General features: G+C 39.3%; 1 protein-coding gene across 9 annotated transcripts in view; it reads right to left on the bottom strand.

The window, feature by feature from the left end:
- Rbp6 (RNA-binding protein 6) overlaps positions 1–15,971 on the bottom strand; it is a 765,794-nt gene that overhangs the window by 35,400 nt on the left and 714,423 nt on the right. For 6 of the 9 annotated variants that reach the window (XM_072007202.1, XM_072007200.1, XM_072007204.1 and 3 more), the window contains 2 exons: positions 13,037–13,069; positions 11,703–11,786 (listed from right to left, as the gene is read on the bottom strand). In XM_072007202.1, the coding sequence (XP_071863303.1) occupies positions 11,703–11,786; positions 13,037–13,069 (117 nt within the window). The remainder of the gene's footprint in view (positions 1–11,702; positions 11,787–13,036; positions 13,070–15,971) is intronic. The other 3 variants (XM_072007203.1, XM_072007205.1, XM_072007207.1) reach the window with 1 other exon arrangement.

Genomic DNA, 15,971 nt, shown 5'->3' with positions numbered 1-15,971 from the left:
GCGTGTATATGATAATATGTCGATAGGTGTCATGTGTATATGTATGAATGGTGTTGCGCGGGCGTGACGGTTTTTTCTTTTCGACATATCTTGTGTTTTTTAGCGATACCTAATGGAATGGGGGTAGAGGCAGACGACGCTTTGCTTGACGAAGGACCACAGAGTTTGCCAGCCATGCGTCTGTGAACATTTTCGTAACTTCCGGTCAAGAGATTCACGTGAGAAGAGGGTGTATACATATATACATTATATAATTCTTTTTTTCTGTTTTTATTCCTTTCTGTTCATTTCCGATCACGGTTATTTCGGTATACGAGTTTTTTTTTAGCGGATACCAGAGCAATTAAGAGGCTCGGTGGTTCGTTGTTGCTCAGCGTTGGGGAAGGATAGCCGCGATTTTTTCGTTCAGCTTCCATCGTGAAAAAATATTCAGCAAACAAGCTCGCGGCAAAATTGCGCTCGTTTCGATGACAGCTTCACGCTAACGCTTTCCCAACCCTGTTCCTCTGTTGGATAGAAAAATCGTGACTTATCGATGCATGGAAGTGTTCAAATTCAAACAAGATTTTTTTTCAATAGCGGATATATTATTTCTCTGCAGGGTGCGCGCGAAACACGTAGACAATAAATTGGCTGTATTTAGCTAACGGAAAGGTACTTCCTTGCAAAAGGTACGTTCGATGCTTCGATGCAATGATCAAACGTTTAATTGTAACAAAAAAGATCAAGATGTGGAAATGGAGAAATTTCAAACATCGACCAGTCACGTTCTCATCAACTGTAATGGTATGTATCTCTTATAAAAAATACTGATACAACTGAAAAAAGAGTTTTCTAGTCAAACAATACGATTGTTGCGTCCGTTTGAAAGCATAAGGCGAGCCAATCGCGAACGAACAAAATCTGGCTTATTAGTCAAATTGTTCCTTGTAATTAGAAGTGTCGCGTTGTTTGCGACAAAGATGAATAATAATAAAGCTAATACGAAATACCGTACAATATCAAACAGGAAACGAAACAAGTTAGAACCAAACGCGCCGCAAAAAGTATATAGTGAAAGAGAATATCAGTGATCATGTCCTTCGTAAGAAAAGGTATGAGCTTAATGAGGCCGATCCGACGAATAACGCCGCGTATTACAGTAGCATATATAATGTATCGATCAATGGTTGTTCGTCATCGTACAAATGAGTAATGTTCGATTGACAATCTATATACGGTCCGTATATCAACAAATATGAACAACATTAATTTACATAGTTCCCTTTGTATATTTATATATGTATATATATACATATATTTATATGTATATAATTCTTCTTCTTATTTATATGAATTGTGTATATATAATTTATTCCTTTTTATATTATATATAAGTATGTATATTTCCACGAGCACGTACGTGGGTGTGTGTATGGATAGCGAACACCAGCGCATCGTTAAATTATTGCTGACCGTACTTGTACACTCCCTAGTAACTCTATCGACAGTTCGATGCATTCCACAAACAACTATGATTGGTTCTAACCATTAACTAAACCCTTCCTTAATGGGTCGACTGTCGGATCATGATACTATATTAGTGTTGTATATCTCAATATGATAATCTGAATATTTTAATATTTTTAATTAATTTCGTTATCGATCATTCACGTGATCACTTTCTAATGTCGGTCACTAGAAACCTCCACAAGGTTCAATGCGTTAGCGATTATTTCGACATGAAAATTACGGCAATTCAATCTATTCACTCAATGTTTAAACAAGTGCCGATTAAAAAAAAAAAAAAAAAAAAAGAGGACGAAATTCTATACGGTCAGATTTTGTCAATTTCGCACGTTTCGTGGAGAACCCACTGCACCCACCCACGTACCTACCCGTTCCATATGTAACCGTATAAACGCGCGTATGTACACGCTTGGTCTAAAAGCGGCTCACGTCGCGCGAACGACATGCATAGTCGTATATAGCACGCGATCACGACCGCTTTCCGACCGCTTTCCGACTGCTCCCTATATTCCTGCTATCCCGAACGTATTTGTACCGAACACGTACGAAGATGAGATTCCGTTCGTCCTCCCAAACGAGCAGACGAGCCGATGTGTGTATGCGCGCTCGCGTGCACGCGCGCTACGACGACGCCGCGAAATCCACAGACCGGCACGTGTCGCGTGTAAGCTTCGGATACTTGGGATTCTTAGCTCGAACCCCAGCCCTTCTCCGGTTCGAACGCTTCGAGCGCAGCTGAGAGCTACGTTGCGCAATATGTACAACGGTGTCCGGCGCGTCAGTGTGTACATGCGTATTCATGTGCATGATACAGTGGTACAAGGGCGTACAACCCTTTAGAAACGCACGATACGATAGAAAGTGCGACGTCGCGGGAAGAACTGAGAAGCGGACTGGATTCGCGAGACTTTACCCTCTCGCAAGGATGTGTATTATATAACAGGGAACGTTGGCAAAGATCGTAAGTTAGTTTTATGTCAACACGATGCTTCGATCAGGACAGATTTATTTTTCAGGGGAGGTATTGACTCGACTCTTCGCATTCTCGCGGAAAAAATAACACTCGATTAAAGTTACGTATATTGTGATTGTAAAGAAGAACATCTTCTTGGATAGAGGTGAAATATAAATATAATAAATAAAGAATCTTTCAAGAAAATTTGGTAAATCGACGACCGCATGGGGAAAATACGGTAAATCTACTTTTATTGATTTTTTGATTGTTATATCATCCTTTTTTCTAATTTAACGATTAAACAATTAAGAAATTTAACTTAATTAGTCTGCGCAACTGATATTATCGACACTTTTTAAACGTTTAAACATGATAGAGGACGCAAATTTAATCCCAAAATGAAATGAGAAGATACGTTTTCACATGAATTTGGTTGACAATGTGTTGAATTTTAAAATAGTCCTACGATAAAAGAATTAAAAATATAATTTACCATGTTCTTCATTTGTGACCTCTGTATTAAAAAAAAAAAAAGAAGAGAATATAAAGAGACAAGCGTTGCGTCGAAACGCAGGTACGAATTACATCTTGGATCAATCTTCTCCGAAAGATCGCTGGCAATCGAGGCTCGATTTCTAAACGAACAGTTTTAGATAACAGGAGAAAGAGAGGAAAAAGAGGTTACGACTGTTACAAACAGACCGCGTCGCATCGTTTGCTCGAGGGCTAATACGAGCTGTGGGGTTTAGGACGCCACAATAACCCGCGGCCACCCCTCGAACACCCGTTCCCTCCTTGCGCGCCATCCATGGTAACGGTAACCAACGATTTATTGCGTGGCGCAACGAGCGCGCACGGTAACACGTTACGGTAATGACTGTGAAATACGACGGTGCACCTCTCCTACTGTGCAACCCTCAACCCCCTGGTTGCTTCGTCGTTGCCCCGTCACGGTTGCACAGCCAGACTCCCAATGAAAGGACGGGACTTCGATACGACGTGTGCGTGTACGCACGCACGTGTGTATACACCGTGTGTGCACGCGTACACCGATCGTGCATCGAACTGCCGGAGAAATATCGCCGGGTTGAAAGAGTGTTCTCGGAGAAACCTCATCGATCGTGTGAACGAGTGCTGCGCGATATCGGTCTGCTATGTTGTAAATAATGCGCGCGTGCAGGTGTCAATTTGGACGGAGCACCTATTACGTCGCGAAGAATGTCTGATGGAAGTATATCGGGGGTGGACAGGGTGAAAATTGTAATTGATTTATATTTCGATCTTCTGTATGTGGAAGATGGCGAGTAAGAGGATAGTGGCGTGTTTGATACGTAGATTTTGGATGGATAAAATTGATGTTACATAGAATAATTGGTTTCCATAGCAAACTGTCGTTTATGACATATTCGTGTTTATCAGGGTGAAAAATAAGGTATATATGTACTTTGGTATATTAAGTAGAGATGACAACGTAGTTGTAAATTGACATGTTTGGTATATAATTTGAAGTAGCTTTTGTTCATATAAAGAAAATATGAGTATGAGCATTTACCTTGCATAATTAATATAGAAAGGATAGGAGAGATTAAAGCACTAAGGAACTACATTCATTAGTGTACAACAGTTCTGGACTCGAAATCCTTATACTCACAAAATATGTCAAATTATTAAGCGTTTCAACCCTTCAAATAAAGTTTAGCCCTTGATAGGTTTTACGACCGCGTTATATCTTTTACATCCAGTATACCAAAATCAGAGTCCTTAACAGACTAAAAAGCTTTACAATCGCGATAAATAATTAAAGAAATTCCGAACCAGTTTCTGACAGCCTTTTAAAAATAACTTTGCCAATAGAGAAATACTGTGGTAATAAATTTTCTTGATGTACAAATGGAAAACCATCGCAAGTATATTTTGTTAGAAAAAGTTGCGTAAATTTTGCACTGAATTCGACGCGAAATTAATAAAATTTATCCATGGTTCTTGGAAAATTGATTCTCTGGAGTTTGAAAATATATGAAAGGCGAAGAAATTAGTTATAAATCAAGAGAGACTATTTTGGAAGAAAGACAATCTGTTATAGATGGTTGGTGAAAAGGCAGCGTATAATTTTAAGTATGATGTTTAAAAATGTTGAATGTTTGAAGAGTGATAGGGCGGGATACTGATAAGTAGCGCGATGCAACATTTCACCGCTTAACGTTCTATATCTCGTTTATTTAACGAATCGCAACAACCATTAATTTGCTGGTACCCACTGAAAGCGGAAATTTCAATTAGCGCGAAGATTATAAGAATTAGGTTAATACCTGTTTAAAATTGGAACCGATTTACACCAAATTTAATCAACGCCTGACGACTTTTCGCATTGCACCGTGCAATGAATATTTACTTAGAATAAATATACAATGACCATTCATTAACCATATTTGAAATTGTACTAATGAAATTAAAATATCGTGGTTACTAAGAAATAAAAATAGAGTCCTCCCCTTCAGAAAGTTCAAGTTAAATAACAATAAAACTTCGCTAATGAATTTCATTGCTCGTAAATTCGTTTAGTTAAAAGTAACAGACAAAAACACATAGAAAAGGAAATATGTGAATCTTTGAAAGAACAATTGTATTCTCAACGTAATGCGTATAATCCAAACAATAAATAAGATAACAAAAGTTTACAATCAGTGTACAATTTGCCGACGACATTGCATATCCATTGCGTATCCATTGCGTATACTTTCGAGATTACTCTATATTCAGACCTTTTCGCATTACAGGAAAACCAAGGAAAACGTGTAAGGAAGAAAGGAAGAAAAAAAGATGACTCTGAGAATTTAGAATAGGCGATAAAGAAAGCTAGAGATGAAAAGGAAGGGAGCAGAGAGAAGAGGAAAGAAGCACATAAAAGGCGTGCTGATTTATTTTTGCGTCTTATAAGAAATCTCGTACTAAAGTTCGTCGAAGTCGCGAGATGATAGATTCGCGTACTAAACTTCCTCTGCGTCAGAAATGCAAAGAAGAAAAGAGAGAAGGAAACTCGTTATCACGATTATATTCGAAAAAGTCGTCGTTACGTCTGTCTAGTACCAATCTTACGAGAAAGCTTGATGAAACCATTATTAGTCGGAGGGATAGACGCATTGTAAGAAGCAAAAAAGAGCCGGATTTTGTCTCGACGCGAACGAAGAACTAAGCATTTTGGTTGCTCACGTTTCGCAAGTCTCTCCCTGTCACTCCTTTTTTCACACAATCTAATCGATTTTATTACGCATATGTAACACACATCGTACCGATGAATCATATGTATATATCACCTCGACAAGAAGCAAAAAATGCCGTTAGTGTAATGTATACGCAACCCTTTGCTTTATTTCCCCCCTCCCCTTTCACGCATCTTGTTATCGCTAAATAATTACATTACGGTTACACAACACGCATCCCTCAATCCCGATCTACACGTTTCCCCTAACGATTCTCGTAGTACACACGCTCTCGCATACGTTCCACGACCTTTTGCATCGGTCCGCTCATTGTTCGGGAATGATTCTGTACTCTGTGGAGAGGCTGTGTAGCGATGTATCTCCGGCTGATAAGGGCGGTAGTCCCAAGGCACCTGAAAGTACCACCAACCCCCTCTGAGTCCCGTAGTCGCACTGGGTGGTCGCAAGTTTTAGTTTTCTTTCAAAAAAATCTTTTTTGTAAGTCAAATCTTTCTTTCTTTCGCGCGCAATAACAGTCTTTCCTCTCAACAACAGTCTTCCTCCCTTTCTCTCCGATGCGTTTAGGTTAGAAACGATCACAACATCACATACGTTCTGATTCTCTGGTCAATGGACAAGTTGTCAAGGAATTTCTCGACAGTTGGCATGCAGCACACCACAAAGTGACAAAACTAGACGCGACTGGCACGTCGTTACGGAGAAACTGCGAGCACGGTGCCCCATGTGCTTGCTTATTTAGTCGGTCGGATTCGATCGCGAATGCAACAACTTCTCTCAAAGTATCAAGCCGTCGGAGGAAGGTAATAGTTTCTAGTAACTGGTGGTGGAAAATTATTCCCGCGTCACTGAATTAGCCAAAGTTTCAAACGTTCACAAAGGTAACGGTAGTTATTGGTCTGGCGTGTACAACATTCAAGCGTTTCTGTGGTCAAAGCGATTATGTGAGTAGAATTTATGATTTTCTTGTTGCAAAATATCAAAATTTCTTATTAAAAATTGATTATGTGTAACTTAATTTTTTGCAGCCTAAACTGAAAACAATATGAAAGTTTAATGAAATAGACATTGTAAAATTGATTTTGGAATCTGTATTACACCCGTTAATTATTTCGTTGTTAAATGTATCGTCATGTCAGTTTCATGACAATGTACGATATTATTCACTATGGCTGTGTATGTTAACATCAAACATGTATTTCATACAATTTAACTAAATGCAACCAAACATGTAATCAACAAAATGAAAGTACTCGTATTTCAGAAAACATTAGCACCGTGAACCAGTCCACCGTCCGATATCCCGTCACATTACAATTTCTCCCTGAAACAAAGAGCTAGCCCAAGCACGAGGAAATCTTTTAATCTCTCTTGATGGATCGACTCGGCGAACAAACGAGCAGGTTCCGTCGCGAGCGATTTCACGTGAAATCACTCTAACACCACCACCTCTTCAACCATCTAAGAGAAATCTATCTATATATATATATATATAGATATATACATATATAGATGTATTCCTTCATTGGGCAGCGTCTAACGCGAGTCTAACTGCCGCCCACGGTCGAACGAGAATTTCTCTCGATTGCAAATTCCGACGCGTGAGTTCGATATCTCTCGGAAAATATTTTTTCAACAAGGAGGAAATTCATTTTCGCGCACCGATCGCGTATCGGCCACCCCTCTTTCGTATTCGAAGAGAGAAAGACAGAGAGAGAGAGAGGGTGGCTTCACCGACGAATGTTTTTCGGACATTGGGAGTATACGGACGACTTTAAGGCGGAGGGGTTTTCGTTCGCAGTGATCAATCATTGGTGGTTGTTACCCACAATTTCTTTTTCTTCCTTCTACCGCCATGCCTCGTGAACCATACGCAAAAGTACGAAAGAAAGCACAGAAAAAAAGGAAGTAAGAGGAGGGAGCGTTTGCGGTCGCGCAACCGCTCCGCTTCCCGGACTAGAGGTTATTCAAATGCGTTAAATAGCGGACGGTGAGGGAAATTGGAAACGATTCCAGGGAACATCGGGATGTACGGTCTCTGGAGGAAAGTAAAAATATGCCGGTTTCTTTTTTCGAAATGACGAAGGGAATCGAAGAAAAAGAGGACGCACGAGGAAAAGATGTTCGTTCCAAGGGATGAACCAACGTCCGAAAAACATTATGCATTATTTATGAGTTCTCTTTCTGCTCGTCCACGTGAATTATTCTTAGGATCGATGTACTTCGAAGGGAAAAAATAATATATTATATATCATATATATATCACGGCGATTAGATCAACGGCGAAAAAAGCACGATATTCGAAACCGTTTACGTTATACGTCGCGTAATATACATTGTTTTCGTGGATATACACACGATGTTCTTTTTCCACACAGCAGCGTTTACGTCTGTTTCCTTGCAGCTAATTTATGTCCGGTCGACGTGCATGGGACACCTGTCGCAGTTTGTCCGCCTCTATTGGCGTTATATGTTATTGCTTCGCTATTTTCGTGACATGCTTCACATAAGGGGGTGGTATCACAAGTTCAAACTGGGGAGAGGAAGGAGATACAAAGTGCAGGGAGGAAGAAGTTGAAAACTTTCGCCTCGAAATTTCCTCTTCGAGAAGCTCGCAAATAGGAACGATGAGAAAAGATCAAACAGAGAAAGAGAGAAAGTTTGCGGAGAAAGACGAGTGTGGCAGATAAATGGCCAAAAATGGACGAAAGAGAAGGGAACAAATGGGCTAGTAAGACGTGTAAGAGTAGCGGTCGAGCGACGGACAGAGGGCAGGGGTGCAGTAGTTACGGGGATCGAAGAAGCTTCTTTGGAACTAGCGTTACGTCTGCGAAAGCTCACCATGGGAGGCGTGATTACTGTACTGTATTTCTCTGTTTTCACGTGGTTCCGTTACACACGGACCTAGTTGTCTCTCGTACGGTCGTTTCGACGCAACACAGTAGACGTTTTAACAAACGCTATCGATATCTGTATCGATTATCTAAAAATAACCAATACGATAACGAGACTGCAAAAATACGGAGGGAAATAATTAACGAACAAATAAAAGTCGGTGGAACGAGTAGAACGGAAAGTATAAAACGAAGTAACAAATCGATGGGAATCGTCGATGACCACATTAAATTCCCGAGGGTCGTTTTCGCATCTCGCGAGCCGATCGAAGCGAGTAGTAAACGCATAATTCCCGGCTCCGGCACGAAATTTTGTCTGATGGAGTGCCCTGGCTATGGGAAGCGACACGGTCGAATCTTCATTTTGGGCTTCTTCATTTGCTGAACGTCGGCCTGCGGATTTTCATTTCGAGTTCGAATTCAACATGAAGGGCGCTTGACCTCGAAAACTTTGCCCGCAGCTACCTCCAATCAACCGGTTCGATTTAGATCATTCGATACCCACCTATAGACGCGTTCATTTTCCAAACGTTTCCTATTAATTGCTCTAGCCTGCGTTTGTGTATATCTATTCGTGCAGGGTTAACCGCGATGCGGTTCACTCGCATATCGTTTGTAATCGATATGCTCCCTTTACCCCTACCTAATATTAACAATGACATTTTACCCCGTTCCGCGACCGCACGATTAATCTTAAATTACAATCGATTTGATAGTCAGTCGATTTAAATATATTATCGGAATTGTATATGTATTCGATGGAATTGAAATCCGACGACTTCGTGTCTCGTATGAGATCGTACGAGGGTTCGTGTGCATACGCTACTCGCAGGAATGATTTCCAATGGAATCGTATCGCGTAATAAATAAGTTTACCCTATGCAGCGATCGAAAATTTATTTAGTAGCAGAGGGTATTCGTATCGTGGCCGTTCCTTTAACTCATTCGTTGAAATTTTCATTTTGCTCGTTGGTTGTTTGCCTCATTCGCCTACACTGATCGATCCGATTCGATGTACGCTTTAACGATCTATACAGAGAGAAAGAGAGCGAAAGAGAGAGAAAGAGAGAGAGAGGGAGATGGAGAACGTAATTGAAATTGATTAATCGATTAGCAGAAGCAATTTTAAAGCGTTTCGCGGATCGTAAAGCCTCGATGCTTTGAAAGAAAATTCCGTGCCAGCAGAGCAGTTTGTTATTGACAGTCGAAGGCACGCAAGACGCTATCGAATGCAGGAGGTAAGAAACAGAGAATTTGTTTAACGACGTAACTTTTCCCATACATCAGCCTCTCATTATCTTGTCCTAGTTCGCTGGATTCTTCTCCTTTTTGATCTGCATTTCTATCGCGGGACTTTGCGTATGCGTATTTCTCCGGACGAGCATCAAGAACGCGAATACAATTTGTTACGTTTATAACTTGCAATACAATTTGATTGGAGAATATCCGTATCTTTAAAACGTAAATATCTTTCACTTTGATTCATACGAGCTTAAAAATATGTTCCGCGGAACGTTAAAAATAAAAACGAATTTGCGACGTATACTGATTATGTATCTAAGTTAAATAAATATATTCGACATACGCGATTCTTTTATTTCAAATTTCCAAGCGAAAGGCTTTAAGTTTCTATACACACGAAATTTGTTATATAAACCAACAAATTACGAACTTATAAATTTTTATTTTAAGTTAAGTTCTTGCGGGACGATATAAAATATAATAAAATATCAGTATATCGTCTTATCTCTGAAGAAGCTATTTGCAACTTTTAAAAAATGTCAAGATGTAATTGCTATTTAGTATGAATTACAGCCGAAATTTTAACAAATAGATATGTATCATAAGTAGAAATTAAACAGACAAATCGTCATAAGATGAATCGACTGTTCTTAAAATCTTTTTCGGGTAAACACGGAACGGGGTAGAAAATTGGCCGAAGAGAATCGGCACCTCCTTATTCCTATCTTAAATCTTAACTTCTTAACATCGATACGATAATTTATAGCAATTTTGTACAACGTTCACCACTCCTTTCGTATCGAGTGAGACCGACTGTCGGTGCTCCGGCGGTCGAAACTTCGGCCCGGAAGTTGAGGATCGTCGGAACCCGAGCAAACGTTGCTGAATAATATACAACGTCCTTCGCGTTGGACGTACAGCGCACAACCGTTCCGTTCTCGATAGAACGTCGGTCTGTGACGCAACATTAGATCACTTATTTTCCCGAGTGTCCTGTCGTCGAAAGCGGAACTCTGCCGCGGAAATGGATTTCCAATAGCTTCCGTGTCTCATAAACACAACCTGCCTGGTCAGGAAAGGATACTGCGTAAAACGCGAGCAGAATTGACGATGTACGCTTCGCCCCCTTTAATAGAGGAATCGATTATGTTCTCACAAACATCTTTTCGCGCATCGTCGAGAATTCGAACTCGCGACCGAGGCCACTCCGAAGGATCACTTCGAAGGATCACTTCAAAGGAGCACTTTGAAATCCGCTTTGAAATTAGTCGATTATTCGAAATTGTCAAGCTTCGAATCGAACTCAATCTCGAGTGCTTAAGGAGCCATTGTTCTCGGATGAGAATTTCGGCAAGAGGCCGACGGTCCTGTAACAAAAGCTCCACAACCTCTCAAGATTCTTGTGCGCACGAGATCTGCTACTTGCCCTCTCCTTCAAGCCGAGCTTAATTTCTGACGATTAGCTCATCTTGATTTCCCGACACCCACTGGTAACTCGTCCGATTCTCGTGTTAAATCGACGACAAAGGCATTGACGACGGTGACGACGATAACGACGACGACGACGACGACGAGCAGGGCAACGAGTAGCGACAGCGAGAGCACAGTTAGTAAAATGGTGTAGCAATGGAAGTGAGTTTTTCTTTTGATTAGAGATATGTGCGCATAGCTCGATGTCGAGATTATTATTAGACACATATAATTAGTTAGTTCACAGAGGCATGGCGTTGTAGAGGTCCAAATTGGGATGGTAAAAGAGCGGTGTAGGGGTAGGCGGATTATGGTGGGGGGCAGGCTGTGCCTGTATTAGGTTCAAGTTCAGATTCAAGGGCGCGATGTGGGCCGCATTATGGTGGTTAAGGTGGTTAAGGCTAAGGTGGTTACCTGTCGGGTAGGGCAGTCCGAAACTAGGGTACCCAGAATAGCCGCGGCTTGCCGCGTATGCCGCGTACGCCGCCGCTGGGAAACCTGTGAACAGAGCAAAAGAATCTGTCAGCTTTTCTTCCCTGTGCTTGGTTACCTGAGCTCGGAAGCTTTTCAGGAGCGTATGGAGGAGGGTTATGGCGTGTTGAATATTTCGTGTCGAATCGTAACGATGCGTGTGAATGCGTGTGTTTGTTGCTAAAACGGGATACGTCGTTTTTTCCCGATCTCTTTTGATTGTCAGCGAAGCTTCTGGATTAGTAGAAATTACGGAACTCTAATTTTAAAGCTGATCGGTTTGAATTATTTTAAGAAAAGCATTGCACGTAGTTTTATTTGTTGTTCTTTAAGTTAGCGCTATTGTAACATTGTTACCTATTATGTCCGTTCCCGTGATAGTAGGCTTTTTCTTATTGAATTTAACATCAATAAATTGCCAAGTCAGCACATGAAAATTACTATTTTATTTATACAAGTAAATGTCTTATAAGTACGAACAATTGTTTATTGAACTAGACTAGTGTGATACGTTTATTTTGAATCGAGAGTACAAATGAACTATGAAAAGATATCTTGACATTAGGTAACCATACTACCAAGGTATTTCTAACGTACTGTATAATATCATTAGAAATTTCTAATAATTGTTACATTAAAGTATATAGATTGAAAAGTGTGATTTAATAAGTTATGTCTATCTAATATACAAATATGTCCTCTATCAACTACGATCTACATGCTCCCTTCTGTAAAATATATTAGATAAAACATTTCCCAAGTACGTACCGTGTTACTCTACGGAACATTTTCGATCGAAAACTCTATAAAATTATACTGTTCACACAATTTCCACGAAGAAAGATACTCTCGAGTTCGTTTTTAACATTTCGATTTAATTCGAATGAAATTAATGTATCGTATTTCTGACACGGGAAACGCGTTTCTCCGATGCAATATCGAATGATGCCAGTAACCAGGTACGCATTAACTGAATAATTACGTTAATGAACCAGTGTATTTTCACAAAGGCAAAAATTTACGGAGACACATAAAGTGGAACGGTTGCACGATTTTATCCGTGTACCGTGGGTGAATCATGCATGAGACTCAGGACGAGAAAACTCGTGGCAAGTAGCATACAGAATTTCGTTTCGCTTTCGTGATTGATCGACGCGTGAATATTACAACGATGGTCTTACGTCAAACGTGATTGAACGTTGTTACGGAACGGTAGGCATGTCATTGGACATTGGAGTCGTTTTGTTGTACGTGTTCGTGCATATTTCAATACTCACCATCAGGTAATGCTCCCAGGGACCACATAAAATCTACAAGGAAAAACAGATCACATTAATACCGTGACGAGATTGACCAGAGTCGGATAGAAAAATCTGTCTCTTCATTTTATCATTCTTTTCCCTTCATTTACTCATTTCAATTGCTTCGATTAGTTAGTGCAAATAGTAAATCGTAAGTCCCAATATAGAAATTTCTGCAACTAAGCACGAAGAAAAGTACTGAGCGATCGAATGAAGCCTAAAAAAATAAAATTGTCGATCAGATATCCGAAGGTGAGTACGCGCGACTATGAGGACTATCGTGAATTTTAACTCACGTGTGTCTAACTGATGATTCTGTTGTGCAATATTTTTCTTCGTGCAGGCAAAGGTAATGCGTAGACAATTAAAATATGTACATGGAGACAAGTTAAGTATAAAGCAAAGCGTTGCAGAAATTCGTCGGTATAGACGGTTCGAGTGTAACGGATGACTAGGTTTCAAACAATGAGAGAAGGGTTAAAAGTAAAGATAAGAAAACTGAACAAAAATTAGAAAATAAAACAGATTGAAAGAAGAAGTTGGATTAAAAGCGTTCTAGGTTAGACAGAGAGTAGGAGATATAACAAAGAAGTTTATAGAAAAAGAGTATATAGAAGTATATAGAAAGAGAGAAAGAAAGGCATCCATGAAATTTCATAATTTGATACTAATTGAAAAGACCACACAACTAAGATTCTGACTATTTATAATATGTATATCGCATCGACTATATAGCGCATCGACTAAATTCTGTGACAAGGTACTAGTAACTACGCGCGGCCGAGGTATTTCCAATTCTACCACAAAATAAACCCTCCTATGATCTATGGTTATTGTAGCCTTCAAGGTATTGGTTAATCATTTACCGTTAAGTAATATTTGCTAGGCTGACTATGTAGCTTATTAGATATTGACTAAGGGCAGATAATGTGTCGTGCGATCGCGAGGAAGGCATAACATTTAAATAAATTTATAAAATCTCTGAATTACAAATGGCAATTGGAACGAAAAATATTGGATGCAAGAAAATTTTGAATTTTAATTAAAGCATAATTCGGAATTTTTAATTGTCGATGCTTCGTTCGTACAAAGCACGTGACACATTATCGACGCCACTACCACACTTAGATCGACGATACAATATTGAAAAAAAACACCGACCACAATACTACACTACTGTTTCACTATTCTAGTGTCCATATTGACGCTGCTCTCACAATATACGCAGATGGAAAAGTATAAGAGCATTTATTCTAGCCATTAAAAGATACACTGATACATATTAATAGTATTAGTGATTTCGTACCTAAAGTCTCTCTACCGGGCTGGTTTTGATTACATCAAGCACGCAACACAATTCTATATCATTTCAGTGTGACATCGTTTTTGTTTCTTTTCTTTCTTTGATATTTTTTTGTGTGCTTTCTTATTTCATTTTATCTTTTTTTTTTTTTTGTTTCTTTCTTTTGTATTGTTCTGTTTTGAAAATCCGTTTGAACAACAATGAAAATCTTTGCATATACTTCCAACATTATCTCGTGTTTATTTAAATACCATTCATTTTACTCTCATATAGATAGAGAAGATCGATTCACGTATAGTACGTAAACGGACTCGAATATTAGACATGTACGTGTATATATAATATTTATGTATATATATTTTTTAATTTATATAAATATTTGTAATGTGCATATTGCAACGCGCATTTTATTTTTGTATTATACTTGACAATCGCAGCGACTTCGTATGTACTATATATGTTTATGTAGTAATATAATAATTATATAATGTACGTGTACTTTCTCAGATGCAACAAATCGATTTCACGTAGAACAGATGTTTACGTACGGCATTAACATTAATAGTCTCTTACAGTTTCGAGGAGCGTATAAAGCTCATTCCGGTCGAGTTTTACGATCGAGTTGCCGGTCAATTAACATTTACGTCACATCGATAGCTTTGGCAACATAGAATCCCATTGAGTTACTCATTCCGAATTTTATGGTTATTTCTTTGATCCTTTTCTGATGCTGGATGTTTCTCAAGAGAAAGAGGGAGAAAGAGAGACACATACATATAAACATAGAGTATTGCAAGAAACATTATTTATCGAGGAACGCAAACATTCGTTTCTTTCCTTTCTTTCTTCTCGATATCGTTTTCTTCTCTATTCTGTTTCTTTTTTTTAGTTTCTTTTTTATTTCATTTTTTAATCTCGTTCGTACTTGCGTAGTGCGCGGCCATAAACGTTTACGGGGAAGGAAGACGCATATTTTTCTAATTGGGTTCTCTGTCTAGACAAAAGGCGCAACGCTACGTTCCCCGTGTAACAAATCAAAATCTGGCCCAACAAAGCATTACAAAGGTGTGAACAGAAAGATAATCCGCATGTTAAGATCTGGTCTACTTACGAAACTGACACTGTTGAGCCTCTCGGGCAAAGTACGTACTTTCTAGGACACACGTCTCACGCATTATTATTAAGGTAAATGATGCTATATAGCTTAGAAGAGTTAAATACTATGTAACGAGTAAAGTGGGTATTAGAGGAGTGGGGGTACGGGCCGGTGGGTTGTAAGGTATAGGTGTAGACGGGTATACGCACGATATATATTTAGTATATATCCTATAGAGAGGTATAATATTACGTGTAACGTAATATAAACGTACTATGTAACGTAGCTTGTTAAGTAATAGGTACATTGTAATAGGTCTCTTTGAAGCCGCTGATAATATGCATTCTTCGTGGAAGACACTGTGGCTGTTTCTCATTTCTTTTCATTGTTCTTTTTTCTTCCAGTTTTCTTTTAGATATTTTTTCTGATGATATCTTTTATATTTTCCGATACAGGATCAAAAGGGAGACGAGGAAAGATACGAAAGAGATCACTAAACGGGTCTTCCACGA

The sequence above is a fragment of the Bombus fervidus genome, chromosome 7, assembly GCF_041682495.2.
Source record: "Bombus fervidus isolate BK054 chromosome 7, iyBomFerv1, whole genome shotgun sequence".
Classification (NCBI taxonomy): Eukaryota; Metazoa; Arthropoda; class Insecta; order Hymenoptera; family Apidae; genus Bombus; species Bombus fervidus.
The sequence above is the reverse complement of the archived record's forward strand: the minus strand, read 5'-3'. Positions and strand labels throughout refer to the sequence as shown.